The 18,133-nt window shown below is 41.2% G+C and overlaps 1 protein-coding gene across 4 annotated transcripts in view; it reads right to left on the minus strand.

Moving 5' to 3' along the window:
• Positions 1 to 310: 310 nt before the first annotated feature.
• The window catches only part of TMEM192 (transmembrane protein 192), a 29,481-nt gene continuing 11,658 nt past the window's right edge, over positions 311 to 18,133 (minus strand). For all 4 annotated transcript variants that reach the window (XM_067736564.1, XM_067736562.1, XM_067736565.1 and 1 more), the window contains 4 exons: positions 17,723 to 17,987; positions 14,504 to 14,638; positions 1,725 to 1,827; positions 311 to 1,402 (listed from right to left, as the gene is read on the minus strand). In XM_067736564.1, the coding sequence (XP_067592665.1) occupies positions 1,264 to 1,402; positions 1,725 to 1,827; positions 14,504 to 14,638; positions 17,723 to 17,987 (642 nt within the window). In that variant the 3' untranslated portion in view covers positions 311 to 1,263. The remainder of the gene's footprint in view (positions 1,403 to 1,724; positions 1,828 to 14,503; positions 14,639 to 17,722; positions 17,988 to 18,133) is intronic.

An 18,133-nucleotide genomic window follows, 5' to 3' on the forward strand; every position in this document is an offset into this window, starting at 1 on the left:
CACAATCACCTTGACCTCAGCAGAAAACCTTGAGAATGCTCTGCAATGGCTGTATCTAAAGGAAACAGATGTTTGCCCTTCAGATGTATGGTATGACTCAATGAACACATCCCTTGCCAAATAGTTATGTACAGCTCAAGGATTTTTAAATCAAATATTGATTATTCAGCTAAATAAAAAAGAAATTCAGCAGCATACATAATCACACATATCCCCTTCTCTCATGTTAAGCTTTCACACAGAAGGCTTTCTGAGGCAGCATGTAAAGGTGCCAAAAGCAAACTGATACATGAAAAGGCCATGCTAGGAAAACTGGAGAAACAATGCCATTTATTCATAAATATGCTTCATTTTATCCAGAGAATTAGATATGTTTAATATCTATATATGTTGATATGACATTTTTTTCATCATAATTTTTAAGTATAATCCAAGACTAAAAAACATATTCTTTTTTTCTTTCAAACTTAAAGCTACAGAAGACCCCTTTCCTGTCACTGAACTTATTAATCCAAAGGCAGTCAATACTGAAATACATGGCTACCTCTCAAAGAAGGGCCAAAATAAAGAGAAAGCCCGAAGTCTTCTCTAATTATTTCAGCTGCTGCCAATGGCAGGCGCTCCTGCTTTCACAGGCAGCACTGGTCGGTCTAATGCTGGTCCAAGTAATCTTCAAATCTTATTTCTGGAGAATGGAAACCTGTAGGGGCTGCAAAGTAAATCATCCAGTGAGACCTTGGTCCTACAGTGACGAAATTCTTATAAAAGCCATAAGGGCCAAGGCTATCCAATACCACACAAGCATATAAAATACATAAGGCTCCATGGGAAAAAACACTAACCATGAGAAATGATGACTTCTCTCACCAGTATAAAAGTGGGAAAAACTCAAGCCCAGTTGTAAATAGGTTGTCATTTTAGACTTCCTCTATAAAAAGCCAAATTATTACCAGGTCCCAATAAGTATGGAAGAAGTGCTGGTCAAGGAGATGTTTAATCTATACCTTTGATCCTAGGATAAACCAGGCAGTTAAATAATTTCAAAATGTGCAAAACAGACATTCCCCTTGAGTTCGCGAGGCGCTACAAAATGTCTTTCAAATGATCCGCGAGTCCAACTTATTAAACAGCCACACAGGTGAGAACCAAATTCAGGTTTCCAACAGAAATTGTAGAATGTTACTTGGCAAAGCTACATTTCCCTAAGACAGCTTGTCAGGTAGCCGGTCAGTCTAAATCACTCTGGCTCCTCTGGAATTGCTGTCAAATCCCACTTGGCTGAGAGCTGAGGTCAGAGGACGTGAAGGCCAGCAGACGCTGGCTGAGCAGGGCATTGTGCCGCTTCAGGTACACTATGATGTCTCCTTGCTTCTCCACAATCTCTTCCAGGCTTGAGAGAGTCCTGCACAGAACCAAGGTATTCATGAGTTACACATGTTCACCAAAAGTCTCTTTGCAAATGGATCTCTACTAGTTTCCAGTACAGCACATTATATCCGTTACTTTTTCTTAGATTTTATAAGCCAAGGCAATATCCCCAAATGAGATTCTTTCTTTAGACTTGGTTTCACCACAGCTGAGAGGAAGTAAACAAATCAAACATAGTTGTAAACATATTTTAACATATGCAGAGTCCTTAAACTCCAAGCATCAGAATGGTCTCTAGATTTCCAGATGGAATAAACTTTTAAATCTCTTTCACTAATCTTTTACTCCACACTTACCTGAATCCAGTCTCCGAGGTAATATTGCTGGGGTAAGCATAGATTTTTTCTTCTTCAAGTACATCAGGCTGTGGCTTGGCTTTATTAAATTTTCGAATTTTCACTAAAATAATAAAGTCATTATTGTCAGGTTATCCAATCACGAAAAATTTTCTAATTCCATTTATTCAAATTTCATTAGTAATTGGCTATTCTTTTCAAGTAATATGCAAAAAAAAAAAAAAAACGGTTCATGAAGTGAATAAACAAATAGGGAAAATGTGCTAAAAGGGAATGGAAATGATGATGCAGAAGCAGGAGAAGAGTCAGGAAAGAGCCATCAGTGCTCATTGCCCGGAAGTGAAGACACGTGGAAGAGCCAGGGAATTCGGCGACCTGGAGGCCACTGACGAACCTGAAGCCTTAACCCCAACATGAGTGTCCCTGGAGACGTGACCTCTGGTGAGGTAATCAAAGTAAGAACAAAGTAATGGGGGCGGTGCTGATCTGAGAGATGAAGGGACACCAGGAATGCACGGGCACAGAGCAAAGGCCACGTGAGGACACAGCGAGAGGCGGCCACCTACACACCAAGGAAGAAGCCTCTGGAGAAGCCAGGTCTGCGACACCCTGATCTCAGAGGTCCAGCCTCCACAACTGAGAGAAAATAAATTTGTGTGTCTTAGTCACCCAGGCTGGGTATGTGCTCTGGCAGCCCCAGCAGCCTAATGCACGTGGATAGAAGTCTGCTGCAGAGAGTTGAATAATCAGACACAACAAGGCTGTTGTTCCCAACCTCGCAGGTGTGGCTACAGACTGAGCTGAACAATCTGCATGTCTGAGTAAGAGCCACTGTCCGGGGGCCCTGACCCACCTGCGTAATAACCCTGGGACACGGCTGGAATGAGCACTCCCACCACAGATGGTGACAAGGGGCCAAGAGAAAGGGCTGAGCCAGGCCTCAGTGATGGCAGTGACTGTCCAATGAGACTGGCCTTGAGAATTGTTCGTGCAGCTCCAAATGGGTCAAGTATTCAACACGTGGGAAGGGGGAGGGGAGGTGGGTTAGGTCCCAGCACAATTTTTAAAGACTCCACATATGATTCTTTCCTTTCTTGTGACAATCCTTGAGATATAATTCACATACAATGCAATTCCTTCAAAGTGTACAATTCAATGGTTTGGTACATTCAAACAGTTGTGCAACCGTCTCCACAATTTTAGAACATCTTGTCACCCCAAAAAGAAGCCTGGGATCCATGAGCAGTCTCTCTCTAGGTACCCCCACCTCCAGGACTAGGCAACCACTAATGTGTTCTCCTTCTCTATAGATGTGCCTGCTCTGGGCATTCCAAGTACACAGAATCATACAACATTTACGTCTGGCTTTTTTTTCTCTCAGCATAATGCTTTCAAGGTTCATCCATACTGTAAGTGTCAGTGCTTCATTCCACTATTCCTTCCTTTTTGTGGCTGAATACTATCCTCTGTATGGGTAGAACACCTTCTGTTGGTCTAGTCCTCACTTTATCCTAACACCATTTAGGTTGTTTCCACTTCTGGCTGCTATAAATAATGCCATTTGTAAAAGTACACATGGACCCAGAAGTGCATGTGCTGAGTCATATGTTCAACCTGTCATGGAACTCCCAGGACCCACAGATGATTCTGATGTGACTCTCAGATGAGAATGAGGCTGGAGAAGATTAAACAAAGAGGTTAAAGAGAAATGTGAGAAGGTTAGGAGACATGCAGAGGGTTCAATCAGAAAGGACCAGAAGGAAGCGGGCAGTGAGATGCCGAAAGAACCAGTGAGGGAATGTAACAAGAAGCCCTTGATTTTTAGGTGGTGGCCAAGAGAGTTAGAAAAGAGAAGCCCCTCACACAAAAACAGACACACACAGATCAACACACAGAAACAGAACAGAGGACACAGAAATAAACCCACACACTTATGGTCAATTAATCCATGACAAGGGAAGCAAGAATATACAATGGAGAAAAGAATCTCTTCAATAAGCATTGCTGGGAAAACTGGACAGCTACATGTAAAAACTGAAATTAGAACATTCTCCAACATCATACACAAAAATAAACTCAAAATGGATTAAACACCTAAATGTAAGGCTGGAGACTATAAAACTGCTAGAGGAAAACATAGGCAGAACACTCTGACACAAATTGCAACAATGTTTTTTTGGATCCATATCCTACAGTAATGGAAATATAAGCAAAAATAAACAAATGGGACCTAATGAAACTTAAAAGCTTTTGCACAGCAAAGGAAACCATAAACAACACAAAAACAAAACCTACAGAATGGGAGAAAATATTTCCAAACCACAAGACCAACAAGGGATTAATTTCCAAAATATACAAAAAGCTCATATAGCTCAATATCAAAAAAACAAACAAACAACACAATCAAAAATTCGGCAAAACTCCTACACAGACATTTCTCCAAGAAGACATCAAGGTGATCAACAGACACATGAAAAGATGCGCAACACGGCTCATCAGAGAAATGCAAATCAAAACTACAATGAGGTATCACCTCACACCAGTCAGAATGGCCATCATCAAAAGTCTACAAAAAAGGGCTTCCCTGGTGGTGCAGTGGTTGAGAGTTCACCTGCCAATGCAGGGGACATGGGTTTGTGACCCGGTCTGGGAAGATCCCACATGCCGCAGAGCGGCTAGGCCCATGAGCTATGGCCACTGAGCCTGCACGTCTGGAGCCTGTGCTCTGCGACGGGAGAGGCCACAACAGTGAGAGGCCTGCGTACCGCAAAAAAAAAAAAAAAAAAAAAAGGTCTACAAAAAAAAAAGTTTACAAATAAAATAAAATAAAAAGTCTACAAATAATAAATGCTGGAGGGGGTGGGGAGAAAAGGGAACCCTCCTGCACTGTTGATGGGAATGTAAATTGGTACAGCCACTATGGAGAACAGTATGGAGGTTTGTTAAAAAACTAAAAGCAGATTTACCATATGATCCAGCAATCCCAGTCCTGGGCATATATCCAGAGGAAAAACATGGTTCAAAAGGTTACATGCAGGGGACTTCCCTGGTGGCACAGTGGTTAAGTATCTGCCTGCCCGCGAGCCGCGGCTAAAAGCGTGGACCCCAAGGATGGGCGCGAGCCGCAGCTAAAAGCGCGGATCCCAGAGACGGGCGGGAGACGCTAAGGCTGCTGCTGCCAGCACCAAGGGGCCTGTGTGCGAGCACAGGTCACTATCCACACCCCTCTTCCAGGGAGCCTGTGCAGCCCACCACTGCCAGGGTCCCGGGAACCAGGGACAACTTCCCCGGGAGAACGCACGGCGCGCCTCAGGCTGGTGCAACGTCACGCTGGCCTCTGCCGGCCGCAGGCCCGCCCCGCACGCAGTGCCCCTCCCTTCCCCCCGGCCTGAGTGTGCCAGAGCCCCCGAATCAGCGGCTCCTTTAACCCCGTCCTGTCTGAGCAAAAAACAGACGCCCTCCAGCGACCTACACGCAGAGGCAGGGCCAAATCCAAAGCTGAGCCCCTGTAAGCTGTGAGAACAAAGAAGAGAAAGGGAAATCTCTCCCAGCAGCCTCAGAAGCAGCGGATTAAAGCTCCACAATCAAGTTGATGTACCCTGCAACTGTGGAATAACTGAATAGACAACGAATCATCCCAAATTGAGGAGGTGGACTTTGAGAGCAAGATCTATGATTTTTTCCCCTTTTCCTCTTTTTGTGAATGTGTATGTGTATGCTTCTGTGTGAGATCTTGTCTGTACAGCTTTGCTTCCACCATTTGTCCTAAGGTTTTATCCATCCTTTTTTTCTAAATAATTATTTTTTAATTCAATAACTTCATTATATTTTACTTTATTTTATTTTACTGTATCTTCTTTCTTTTTTCCTTCCTTCCCTCCTCCCTCCCTCCTTTCTTTCCTTCTTGCCTTCTTCTTTCTTTCTTCCTTCTTTCCTTCTCTCCTTTCTTTCTTTCTTTCTTCCTACTTCTACTAATTCTCTCTACTTTTTCTCCCTTTTATTCAGAGCCGTGTGGATGAAAGGCTCCTGGTGCTCCAGCCAGGAGTCAGGGCTCTGCCTCTGAGGTGGGAGAGCCAACTTCAGGACACTGGTCAACAAGAGACCTCCCAGCTCCACATAATATCAAACGGCGAAAATCTCCCAGAGACCTCCATCTTAACACCAGCACCCAGCTTCACTCAACGACCAGCAAGCTACAGTGCTGGACAACCTATGCCAAACAACTAGCAAAACAGGAACACAACCCCACCCATTAGCAGAGAGGCTGCCTAAAATCATAATAAGGCCACAGACACCCCAAAACACACCACCAGACGTGGACCTGCCCACTAGAGAGACAAGATCCAGCCTCATCCACCACAACACAGGCACTAGTCCCCTCCACCAGGAAGCCTACACAACCCACTGAACCAACCTTAGCCACTGGAGACAGACATCAAAAACAACGGGAACTACGAACCTGCAGCCTGCAAAAAGGAGACCCCAAACACAGTAAGATAAGCAAAATGAGAAGACAGAAAAACACACAGCAGATGAAGGAGCAAGATAGAAACCCACCAGACCTAACAAATGAAGAGGAAATAGGCAGTCTACCTGAAAAAGAATTCAGAATAATGATAGTAAAGATGATCAAAAATCTTGGAAATAGAATGGACAAAATGCAAGAAACATTTAACAAGGACCTAGAAGAAATAAAGATGAAACAAGCAACGATGAACAACACAATAAATGAAATTAAAAATACTCTAGATGGGATCAATAGCAGAATAACTGAGGCAGAAGAACGGATAAGTGACCTGGAAGATAAAATAGTGGAAATAACTACTGCAGAGCAGAATAAAGAAAAAAGAATGAAAAGAACTGAGGACAGTCTCAGAGAACTCTGGGACAACATTAAACCCACCAACATTCGAATTATAGGGGTTCCAGAAGAAGAAGAGAAAAAGAAAGGGACAGAGAAAATATTTGCAGAGATTATAGTTGAAAACTTCCCTAATATGGGAAAGGAAATAGTTAATCAATCCAGGAAGCACAGAGAGTCCCATACAGGATAAATCCAAGGAGAAATACGCCAAGACACATATTAATCAAACTGTCAAAAATTAAATACAAAGAAAGCATATTAAAAGCAGCAAGGGAAAAACAACAAATAACACACAAGGGAATCCCCATAAGGTTAACAGCTGATCTCTCAGCAGAAACTCTGCAAGCCAGAAGGGAGTGGCAGGACATACTGAAAGTGATGAAGGAGAAAAACCTGCAACCAAGACTACTCTACCCAGCAAGGATCTCATTCAGATTTGATGGAGAAATTAAAACCTTTACAGACAAGCAAAAGCTGAGAGAGTTCAGCACCACCAAACCAGCTTTACAACAAATGCTAAAGGAACTTCTCTAGACAAGAAACACAAGAGAAGGAAAAGACCTATATTAACGAACCCAAAACAATTTAGAAAATGGGAATAGGAACATACATATCGATAATTACCTTAAATGTAAATGGACTAAATGCTCCCACCAAAAAACTGAATGGATACAAAAACAAGATGCATATATTTGCTGTCTACAAGAGACCCACTTCAGACCTAGAGACACATACAGACTGAAAGTAAGGGGATGGAAAAAGGTATTCCATGCAAATGGAAAGCAAAGGAAAGCTGGAGTAGCAATTCTCGTATCAGACAAAATAGACTTTAAAATAAAGACTATTAGAACAGACAAAGAAGGACACTACATAATGATCAAGGTATCGATCCAAGAAGAAGATATAACAATTGTAAATATTTATGCACCCAACATAGGAGCACCTCAATACATAAGGCAAATACTAACAGCCATAAAAGGGGAAATTGACAGTAACACATTCATAGTAGGGGACTTTAACACCCCACTTTCACCAATGGACAGATCATCCAAAATGAAAATAAATAAGGAAACACAAGCTTTAAATGATACATTAAACAAGATGGACTTAATGGATATTTATAGGACACTCCATCCAAAAACAACAGAATACACATTTTTCTCAGGTGCTCGTGGAACATTCTCCAGGATTGATCATATCTTAGGTCACAAATCAAGCCTTGGTAAATTTAAGAAAATTGAAATTGTATCAAGTATCTTTTCTGACCACAATGCCATGAGACTAGATATCAATTACAGGAAAAGATCTGTAAAAAATACAAACACATGGAGGCTAAACGATACACGACTTAATAATGAAGTGATCACTGAAGAAATCAAAGAGGAAATCAAAAAATACCTAGAAACAAATGACAATGGAGACACAACGACCCAACTTGAGGGATGCAGCAAAACCAGTTCTAAGGGGGAAGTTTATAGCAATACAAGCCCACCTTAAGAAGCAGGAAACATCTAGAATAAACAACCTAACCTTGCACCTCAAGCAATTAGAGAAAGAAGAACAAAAAAACCCCAAAGTTAGCAGAAGGAAACAATAGCAAAGATCAATAAAAATAAAAGCTGGTTCTTTGAGAAGATAAACAAAATAGATAAACCACTAGCCAGACTCATCAAGAAAAAAAGGGAGAAGACTCAAATCAATAGAATTAGAAATGAAAAAGGAGAAGTAACAACTGACACTGCAGAAATACAAAAGATCATGAGAGATTACTACAAGCAACTCTATGCCAATAAAACGGACAATCTGGAAGAAATGCACAAATTCTTAGAAATGCACAACCTGTCAAGACTGAATCAGGAAGAAATAGAAAATATGAACAGACCAATCACAAGCACTGAAATTGAAACTGTGATTAAAAACCTTCCAAACAAACAAAAGCCCAGGACCAGATGGCTTCACAGGCGAATTCTATCAAACATTTAGAGAAGAGCTAACACCTATCCTTCTCAAACTCTTCCAAAATATAGCAGAGGGAGGAACACTCCCAAATTCCTTCTACGAGGCCACCATCACCTTGATACCAAAACCAGACAAGGATGTCACAAAGAAAGAAAACTACAGGTCAATATCACTGATGAACATAGACGCAAAAATCCTCAACAAAATACTAGCAAACAGAATCCAACAGCACATTAAAAGGATCATACACCATGATCCAGTGGGGTTTATTCCAGGAATGCAAGGATTCTTCAACATATGCAAATCTATCAATGTGATAAACCATATTAACAAATTGAAGGAGAAAAACCGTATGATCATCTCAATAGATGCAGAGAAAGCTTTTGACAAAATTCAACACTCATTTATGATAAAAACCCTGCAGAAAGTAGGCATAGAGGGAACTTTCCTCAACATAATAAAGGCCATATATGACAAGCCCACAGCGAACATCATCCTCAATGGTGAAAAACTGAAAGCATTTCCACTAAGATCAGGAACAAGACAAGGTTGCCCACTCTCACCACTCTTATTCAGCATAGTTCTGGAAGTTTTAGCCACAGCAATCAGAGAAGAAAAGGAAATAAAAGGAATCCAAAAGGAAAAGAAGAAGTAAAGCTGTCACTGTTTGCAGATGACATGATACTATACATAGAGAATCCTAAAGATGCTACCAGAAAACTACTAGAGCTAATCAATGAATTTGGTAAAGTGGCAGGATACAAAATTAATGCACAGCAATCTCTGGCATTCCTATATACTAATGATGAAAAATCTGAAAGTGAAATCACGAAAACACTCCCATTTATCATTGCAAAGAATAAAAGAATAAAATATCTAAGAATAAACCTACCTAAAGAGACAAACGACCTGTATGCAGAAAATTACAAGACACTGATGAAAGAAATTAAAGATGATACAAATAGATGGAGAGATATACCATGTTCTTGGATTGGAAGAATCAACATTGTGAAAATGACTCTACTACCCAAAGCAATCTACAGATTCAATGCAATCCCTATCAAACTACCACTGGCATTTTTCACAGAACTAGAACAAAAAATTTCACAATTTGTATGGAAACACAAAAGACCCCAAATAGCCAAAGCAATCTTGAGAACGAAAAACGGAGCTGGAGGAATCAGGCTCCCTGACTTCAGACTATACTACAAAGCTACAGTTATCAAGACGGTATGGTACTGGCACAAAAACAGAAAGATAGATCAATGGAACAGGATAGAAAGCCCAGAGATAAACCCACGCACATATGGACACCTTATCTTGGATAAAGGTGGCAGGAATGTACAGTGGAGAAAGGACAGCCTCTTCAATAAGTGGTGCTGGGAAAACTGGACAGGTACATATAAAAGTATGAGATTAGATCACTCCCTAACACCATACAGAAAAGTAAGCTAAAAATGGATTAAAGACCTAAATGTAAGGCCAGAAACTATCAAACTCTTAGAGGAAAACATAGGCAAAACACTCTATGACATAAATCACAGCAAGATCCTTTTTGACCCACCTCCTACAGAAATGGAAATAAAACCAAAAATAAACAAATGGGACCTAATGAAACTTCAAAGCTTTGCACAGCAAATGATACCATAAACAAAACCAAAAGACAACCCTCAGAATGGGAGAAAATATTTGCAAATGAAGCAACTGACAAAGGATTAATTTCCAAAATTTACAAGCGGCTCATGCAGCTCAATAACAAAAAAACAAACAACCCAATCCAAAAATGGGCAGAAGACCTAAATAGACATTTATCCAAAGAAGATATACAGACTGCCAACAAACACATGAAAGAATGCTCAACATCATTAATCATTAGAGAAATGCAAATCAAAACTACAATGAGATATCATCTCACACCAGTCAGTATGGCCATCATCAAAAAATCTAGAAACAATAAGTGCTGGAGAGGGTGTGGAGAAAAGGGAAAACTCTTGCACTGCTCGTGGGAATGTGAATTGGTTCAGCCACTATGGTGAACAGTATGGAGGTTCCTTAAAAAACTACAAATAGAACTACCATATGACCCAGCAATCCCACTACTGGGCATATACCCTGAGAAAACCAAAATTCAAAAAGAGTCATGTACCAAAATGTTCAGTGCAGCTCTATTTACAATAGCCAGGAAATGGAAACAACCTAAGTGCCCATCATCGGATGAATGGATAAAGAAGATGTGGCACATATATACAACGGAATATTACTCAGCCATAAAAAGAAACGAAATTGAGCTATTTGTAATGAGGGGGATGGACCTAGAGTCTGTCATACAGAGTGAAGTAAGTCAGAAAGAGAAAGACAAATACCGTATGCTAACACATATATATGGAATTTAAGGAAAAAAAATGTCATGAAGAACCTAGGGGTAAGACAGAAATAAAGACACAGACCTACTGGAGAACGGACTTGAGGATATGGGGATGGGGAAGGGTGAGCTGTGACAGGGCGAGAGAGATGCATGGACATATATACACTACCAAACGTAAGGTAGATAGCTAGTGGGAAGCAGCCGCATGGCTCAGGGATGTCGGCTTGGTGCTTTGTGACCACCTGGAGGGGTGGGATAGGGAGGGTGGGAGGGAGGGAGATGCAAAGGGAAGAGATATGGGAACATATGTATATGTATAACTGATTCACTTTGTTATAAAGCAGAAACTAACACACCATTGTAAAGCAATTATACCCCAATAAAGATGATTAAAAAAAAGAAAAGAATCTGCCTGCCAATGCAGGGGACACGGGTTCCCGCCCTTGTCTGGGAAGATCCCACATGCAGCGGAGCAACTAAGCCCATGCGTCACAACTACTGAGCCTGTGCTCTAGAGCCCCCGAGCCACAACTACTGAGCCCACGTGCCACAACTACTGAAGCCTGTGCACGTAGAGCCTGTGCTCCACAACAACAGAATAAGTCACCACAATGAGAAGTCCTCGCAATGCAATGAAAAACAGCCCCCGCTCGCCACAACTAGAGAAAGCCCGCACGCAGCAATGAAAACCCAATGCAGCCAAAAATAAATAAAGCTGTTTAAAGAAAAAAAGGATACATGCACCTCAAGGTTCATTGCAGCACTTTTTACAATAGCCAAGACATGGAAGCAACCTAAATGTCCACTGACAGATGAATGGATATAGAAGACGTGACACATATATACAATGGAATATTACTCAGCCATGAAAAAGAATGAAATAATGCCATTTATAGCAACATGGATGGACCCAGAGATTATCATACTACATGAAATAAGACAGAGCAAGACAAATAGCATATGATTATCACTTATATGTGGAATCTAAAATATGATACAAATGAACTTACTTACAAAACAGAAATAAACTCACAGACACAGAAAACAAACTATGGTTTCCAAAGGGGAAACGGGGTGTGCAGGGAGGGATAAATTAGGAGTTTGGGATTAACAGATATACACTACCGTATATAAAACAAACAACAAGGACCTACTGTATAGCACAGGGAACTATATTCAATGTCTTGTAATAACTTATAGTGGACAAGAATCTGAAAAAGAATATATACATCTGAATCATTTTTCTGTACACCTGAAACTAGTACAACACTGTAAATCAACTATACTTCAAAAAAAAAAAGATATGAATAGCCCCTTGGCTTCCCATGGCACGAGAACAGCGCGCCCACCCAAGGGCAGACAGGGACTGAGCGCTGGGCTCCACCACGCAGGCCGGGAGAGCTCAACAAAAGAGAAGATGGGGCCATCAGGGGGCCAGGCGGGATGCCAGGAAACCAGCTTCCCAGGACAAGTAAAGAACGCATCTCAAGGAGGGAGCGAGCCACTGTGTCCAGTGCCACTCAGGAGATGAAGGCTGAGACTCGACTGTCTCATGAGGCTTGCCTATAAATTGGAGTTACGTTCATATGGCATTTCCTTATAATGATGTCTTCCATATAATAACTCCAAGATAAATGAAGAAACTTGGAACAAGTTTAAGTTTCTTGAACTGGGCAAAAAGAAATAACAGTTACAGGATATTAAAGTAAAAGTTAAGAGGCAGAAATAAAAGACAATAGCTCAACAACAGAAAAATGTCCATCTTTCAGACTCATCTTTGTGGGTTTTTTTTTCCTGAAGGTGTTCCTTTTTTCTTTTTTAATTGAAGTACAGTTGATTTACAATGTTGTGATAGTTTCTAGTGTTTGTGGTTAATTTTAAAATAAATTAAATTCCATGCAGTCAGCATATATCAGATCACAGGCCAGGCAATAACACCAGTGCAATCTACATGAAATGAGAATCTTCCACTCTTCCTTTCCACCACAATAAGCCAAGAAGAGCTCTCACTAAACCGCAGGACATTGGACATGGGCCTGCTGCCCCTTACAGTCCTTTCCTCCTGAGCTGAAGCCCAAACATCAGGGCTACTGGAAGGCTGGTAACTGAGTGGCATTTTTTGAATCCTTGCTTATTTATTTATTTTATTTTTTTGCGGTACGCGGGCCTCTCACTTGTTGTGGCCTCTCCTGTTGTGGAGCACAGGCTCCGGACGCGCAGGCTCAGCGGCCATGGCTCACGGGCCCAGGCGCTCCACGGCATGTGGGATCTTCCCGGACTGGGGCACGAACCCATGTCCCCTGCATCGGCAGATGGACTCTCAACCACTGCGTCACCAGGGAAGCCCCGTTGCTTATTTTTAAACAAATGGAAAGCTAATCAAATCACCACAAAGCTTTTAAGTTTTATTTCCCTAGTTTTTTCCTACAGGGGCAGTCAGGTGCCCAATGAGAAGAGTCTATCTTGACTTTTAGAGATTAACTACTTTACTGCAGACAAATTAGTCAAATTTAGATTAGAATTAGTATATCAAAGAATCATATCATGAAGAGTTCCTATCAGCATTACCAAAACTAGGAATCTTTTAAATCTTTTTAATATAGAGAAGCGAGAAAAATGCATGTATCAGGGAATCAACCTTAAATTTTTTGCGATACACTGAACAAAGTCAACATTTGCCCTAGAAGGCTTAAGAAGAGGTACAAAACAGTAAAATGAAACACAAGCTTTGGCCCATGTGACTTTTCCTTCATAACTGAAGAAATTATCTCTTTCAAAATGGACAGATAAGGTATTTTATTGTCACAAAACAACTGTTGCTCAATGCCACCAAATTAGCTGCTATTACAGATTTTAGTGCATGTCAGTACTGCAGCAGGAATGAAATCTTGTTTCTTCCGGGCATGGAGTTTTTTCTCTTCAGGTATCCTTCCATCTATTTTTCATGTTAACATGTTTGAAGCTTATTTAATTTTACCACTGAGAGTTTTGAGAGACAGCCAGACAGAACAATCCTCAGACAGTTCTAAATTTAGAAAGAAGTGGGTTCTTAAATGGTTTATCAAAATCAAGTTTGGGCTAAATGCAGTTTTGCATGTATTAACTTATTTACTTATTTTATTTTACTTTTATTTTGCCGCACAGCATGTGGGATCTTACCCCTACCACGGACTGAACCCATGCCCCCTTTAGTGGAAGCACAGAGTCTTAACCACTGGACAGCCAGGGAAGTCCTATATTTAGCTATATTTTAATTTAAAGCCAGAGTTACATCTCAGTTGCTTTTGAGGATGCAAAAGTTTGTAGATCTTATTTTTTCATTTTCTTTGTTTTTTTAATGGAAAGCCTTCATTCTAGTTGATAAGAATTTATTGATGACACAACTTTAGAAATGCGACTCACCGGTATGTTCCTGGTGGTTTGAAATTACAGAAGTCTGGATGTGGTCAGCAATGAGGTATGGGTGCTCAATAGGGTAACGGCCACGTAGAAAAGGTTTCCCGCCAGGAAGGTAATGGGCTGGGCTTCAGGTGGGGATGCGACCAGCAATGAAAGGCCTTTCTATAAGAACAGGCTCCTTGTCATTCTCACCTGTGTACACGAGCAGGCACGTCAGGGAACAGACCAGCTCCACGGCCAGGGTGGCCAGAATGAGGTCCAGGTACAGCGCGCTGGGCTCGGGGAAGGAGTGCTGCAGGCAGAGCAGGAAGAGTAGCGCCGTGTTGCCTGCGGGGAGGAGACGCAGCGTGCGTGCGTGCGTGGGCTGGACGGAGTCCCGGAGCCCGCGCCGCTGCCCCCAGCGCAGCCCCCGCAGGAGTACCGCGAGGGCGCGGGCACCCACCCAGCTACGCGGCGACGAAGGAAGGTAGAGGATGGAAATCAAATGTAACACGGCTAAGAGCAAATGATGCCCCATGACACAAATACGTAAGAATCTGGACTTTTTTAAAACTCAAGGAGTGAGTTTCTACGAGGACCCGGTGGCCCCTTCTGGTCATGCAGCACAGTAAAGGACGCAGCGAGTATCCAGAAAAAAAACGGGGACACGCTGCTGCCCTTGGACAGATGACCTAACACCTCCACTCCTCGTCTGAAAAATGGGGTGACAATAAATATGAGCTGTTTCCCCCCTGCTCAGCATATCCATTATTTATTTTTGAAGACCATTTTAACCTCATTCTGCACTTACAGTCTGAAGACTGTCAAAGAAAAGTTTAGGGGCAGAAGTCATTCCTGTAATGTTTTACCTTAGAATTTCCTAAAACTAACATATTTATCCAAGTCTGATCAAGGCTGGGGAGATGCTCATTTGATTTACCTTCTGCTTCTTGGTACAAAGGGATGACTGTGAGCCAAAGAACCCTGTTTAAATAACCTATCAGAAGTCCCTCTACACAAAGCAGTGGTCCAGCACAAATCCCTACGCCCTCCCCTTACACTCACAAATGTCATAGTGTCTTAGCATGTTGACCAATAGCTCAATTTATGAATTAGTTTTGTGTACAAGACAAATATAACTTTACAGCTTTAGGGAGAGGAAAAAACTAGGGAAAAACCTCTGCAGGGAAAGTGAACACACAGTTTCCAGAGGATTTCTGATGCCCTGAGCAAGGCCTGTGTCAGCAGTGTGGCAGGTCACAGGGTGAACTTGCAGGCTGGCAGCAGAGACTGCAGAAGTAAGACATTCCCCTGAATGATAAGTACTGTGGACATCATGAGAACACCCTGCCCAGCACCATGTCTCCAAGGGTCAAGTTTTCGCTTCAATGAAAAGAACAAATATGCAACTTGCTATGCAGCTAATAACATTTTATAGAGTTCAGGATGTATTTCGATCTAAGGAAGGAGAACAGATAAATCAGATAAATATTTTCAACTTATTTGGAAGAAAAGAAAAGCCCTTCTCCCATCTCCACAAACTAAAGTAAAATCAATTTATTTTTCTCTCTGCAGAGAACAACAAGCATCAGGATGAAGCCAGACAATACCCAGCAATACTATCACAGGCAAAAAAAAAAGAATGGTTACACCCTTCGGATTAGCTGGAAGTTCTATACCCTCATAGATTTACCTTCTTTTTCTTCAAATAAGAAAAAAAAAATATTTAAAGAAAATAGAAACAAAGTAAACACCTGCCCCAATTCTCCTGGATTTTCTGGGTCCTTATATGAGTAACTTAAAAGTGATGCCGCCTGTGATTAAACTGAGGGTCCAATTGTCTAGAAACAGACTGTGATTAAAGGTCACATGTGTAGCAATAATTTGAAAGTCAGAGGAAAGGCAAAGATTAGACAATCTCTTGGTGGGCCTCAAAAATACTATTTCCAGACCATCAGTGGAGAAACTGAACATTATTTTGGTCAGTATACAAACAGGTTTCTGCTTTTCTCTTTGTCAGAGGCGCAAAGATTATAGGGACATCTCCTGGCCAAAAACAAGTACTGCAATCAGCAGTAGAAGTAGAAACCGCACTCTTCCTCAGGGGGCAGTAAAGGCCGCCCCTCGGAGGTGCTTCAAGACCAGCCACTCCAATACAACGCTTCTTTCTCTGCAACCGCTGGGCCCTCCTGCTCCCATTGACAGCCTCGCTGAGCAGATGAACTCAGAGCCTGCCCTTTAAGAAAATGCACTACCAGAACACAGGAAAAACATTAAATTCTGTAGAGCTGTTTTTCTGGGGAAAAATTAATTTCTAATTTGGTTTCAAAATGTTCAAACATTTATTCTGGACTCAAATTGAAAAAGAGGGCTTTTTAGAAAAGGTAGAAACCTTGACAATTAGGCAAAAATACCTAAAGAAGTTCAATTTAATTCCATTAAGCCTTTAAATTGTCTGCATCCTGGATGGACTTTCTGACCTTGCCTTCATAAATTGTTTTCCAGGTTTTCTGCTTTAGTAATACATCTTATTATATAACAGTCTTTCTCTTACTGTGGGAAAAGCACTGAGCTTCATTTAAAATAAAACAATCCCCTCATCCTACAAGTATCAACTAGCGTCAGCTGTATATCTCCTTGCGATGAGTAAGTCTGCTAGTATCAAAAGGCGGAAAAAGTCCACATTTCACACAGGGGTAACTTGCTCATAATGAAGGGGACAGAAAATGCTACCCCAAAATATGCCTCCTTTGTCTTAAGGATTATTTTAAGCTGATTATTTTTAAGAAACGGCAGACACAGATGAAGCTCTGAAAACCAAGTAGGAATTACCTTTTATAAGAGACATTTACAATTATAAGGGAAATCTCCATTTGTAAGGTTATATCCCTCTCTGTACCAGGATGACTCTAAATCTCTAGCAACTCTAATCAATGCAGAAGGCAAGCATAACAAACTTACCCTTGTTTACTGTGCTTTTCCTGGTCACCTCCCAGAACTATCGCCCCTCCCACAACCCTCCCCATCTTCTTTGGTCTTTAGCTGGAGATATTATTTGAGAGGGTGGCTTAGGCCATTGTGGAGTTACTCTGCTTTCCTGGGTCTCTCCCATGTATACAGGAGGTATAATGTTATTAAACTTCTATTCGTTTTTCTCCTGTTAATCTGTCCTTTATTGGTGGAATCTCAGGCAAGAACCTAGAAGGGCAGAGGGAATATTTTTCCTCCCTTACATAACAAATACAGATTTCCAAGGGAAATATAAGAAAAACTTCAAGACATTAAGGTGATCCTAATTTTAGTGGCCACGTCACTCTCACAAAAATGAGAGCATGTATTTGATTATAAAATCAAACTTAACATTTTCTTTCTGCTGTCATTTATTACACTCAAGCAAGCCGCCGAATAGCTGAGTGAGACAACTGGGCTTACCAGTGGAGTGTATCATCAGCGCAAGGCTTTTAAGATGCCTTGTTGACCGGTAGATCTTGTTATAGCCTCGGTTTCTTACTTTGCTGTGGTGATACTGGATGTATCGTTCAAGGAGGAAATGCAGAATCCACAAAATAACTTTTCCGAGGATTATGACTGTCTGAACTTTCAATGGGTTGGTATAGTTTCCTGGGCACTTGTCCTCAATTGGATTGGGGTAAGAACAAAGCACACCTGTTAAAAATGCTAAAATAACAAACACAATCTGGTGGAAAGGAAAACAGTAGAATTAATATTCAATATTTGGATTTAAGAAACAATAATGACCATCCCCAGCACATATTCTTATACCTATGACTTTCAGTATCCTACTTTTATGAGTTTAAAAATACTTTCTTTTTTGCCATTTTT

The sequence above is a fragment of the Pseudorca crassidens genome, chromosome 4, assembly GCF_039906515.1.
Source record: "Pseudorca crassidens isolate mPseCra1 chromosome 4, mPseCra1.hap1, whole genome shotgun sequence".
Taxonomy (NCBI): domain Eukaryota; kingdom Metazoa; phylum Chordata; class Mammalia; order Artiodactyla; family Delphinidae; genus Pseudorca; species Pseudorca crassidens.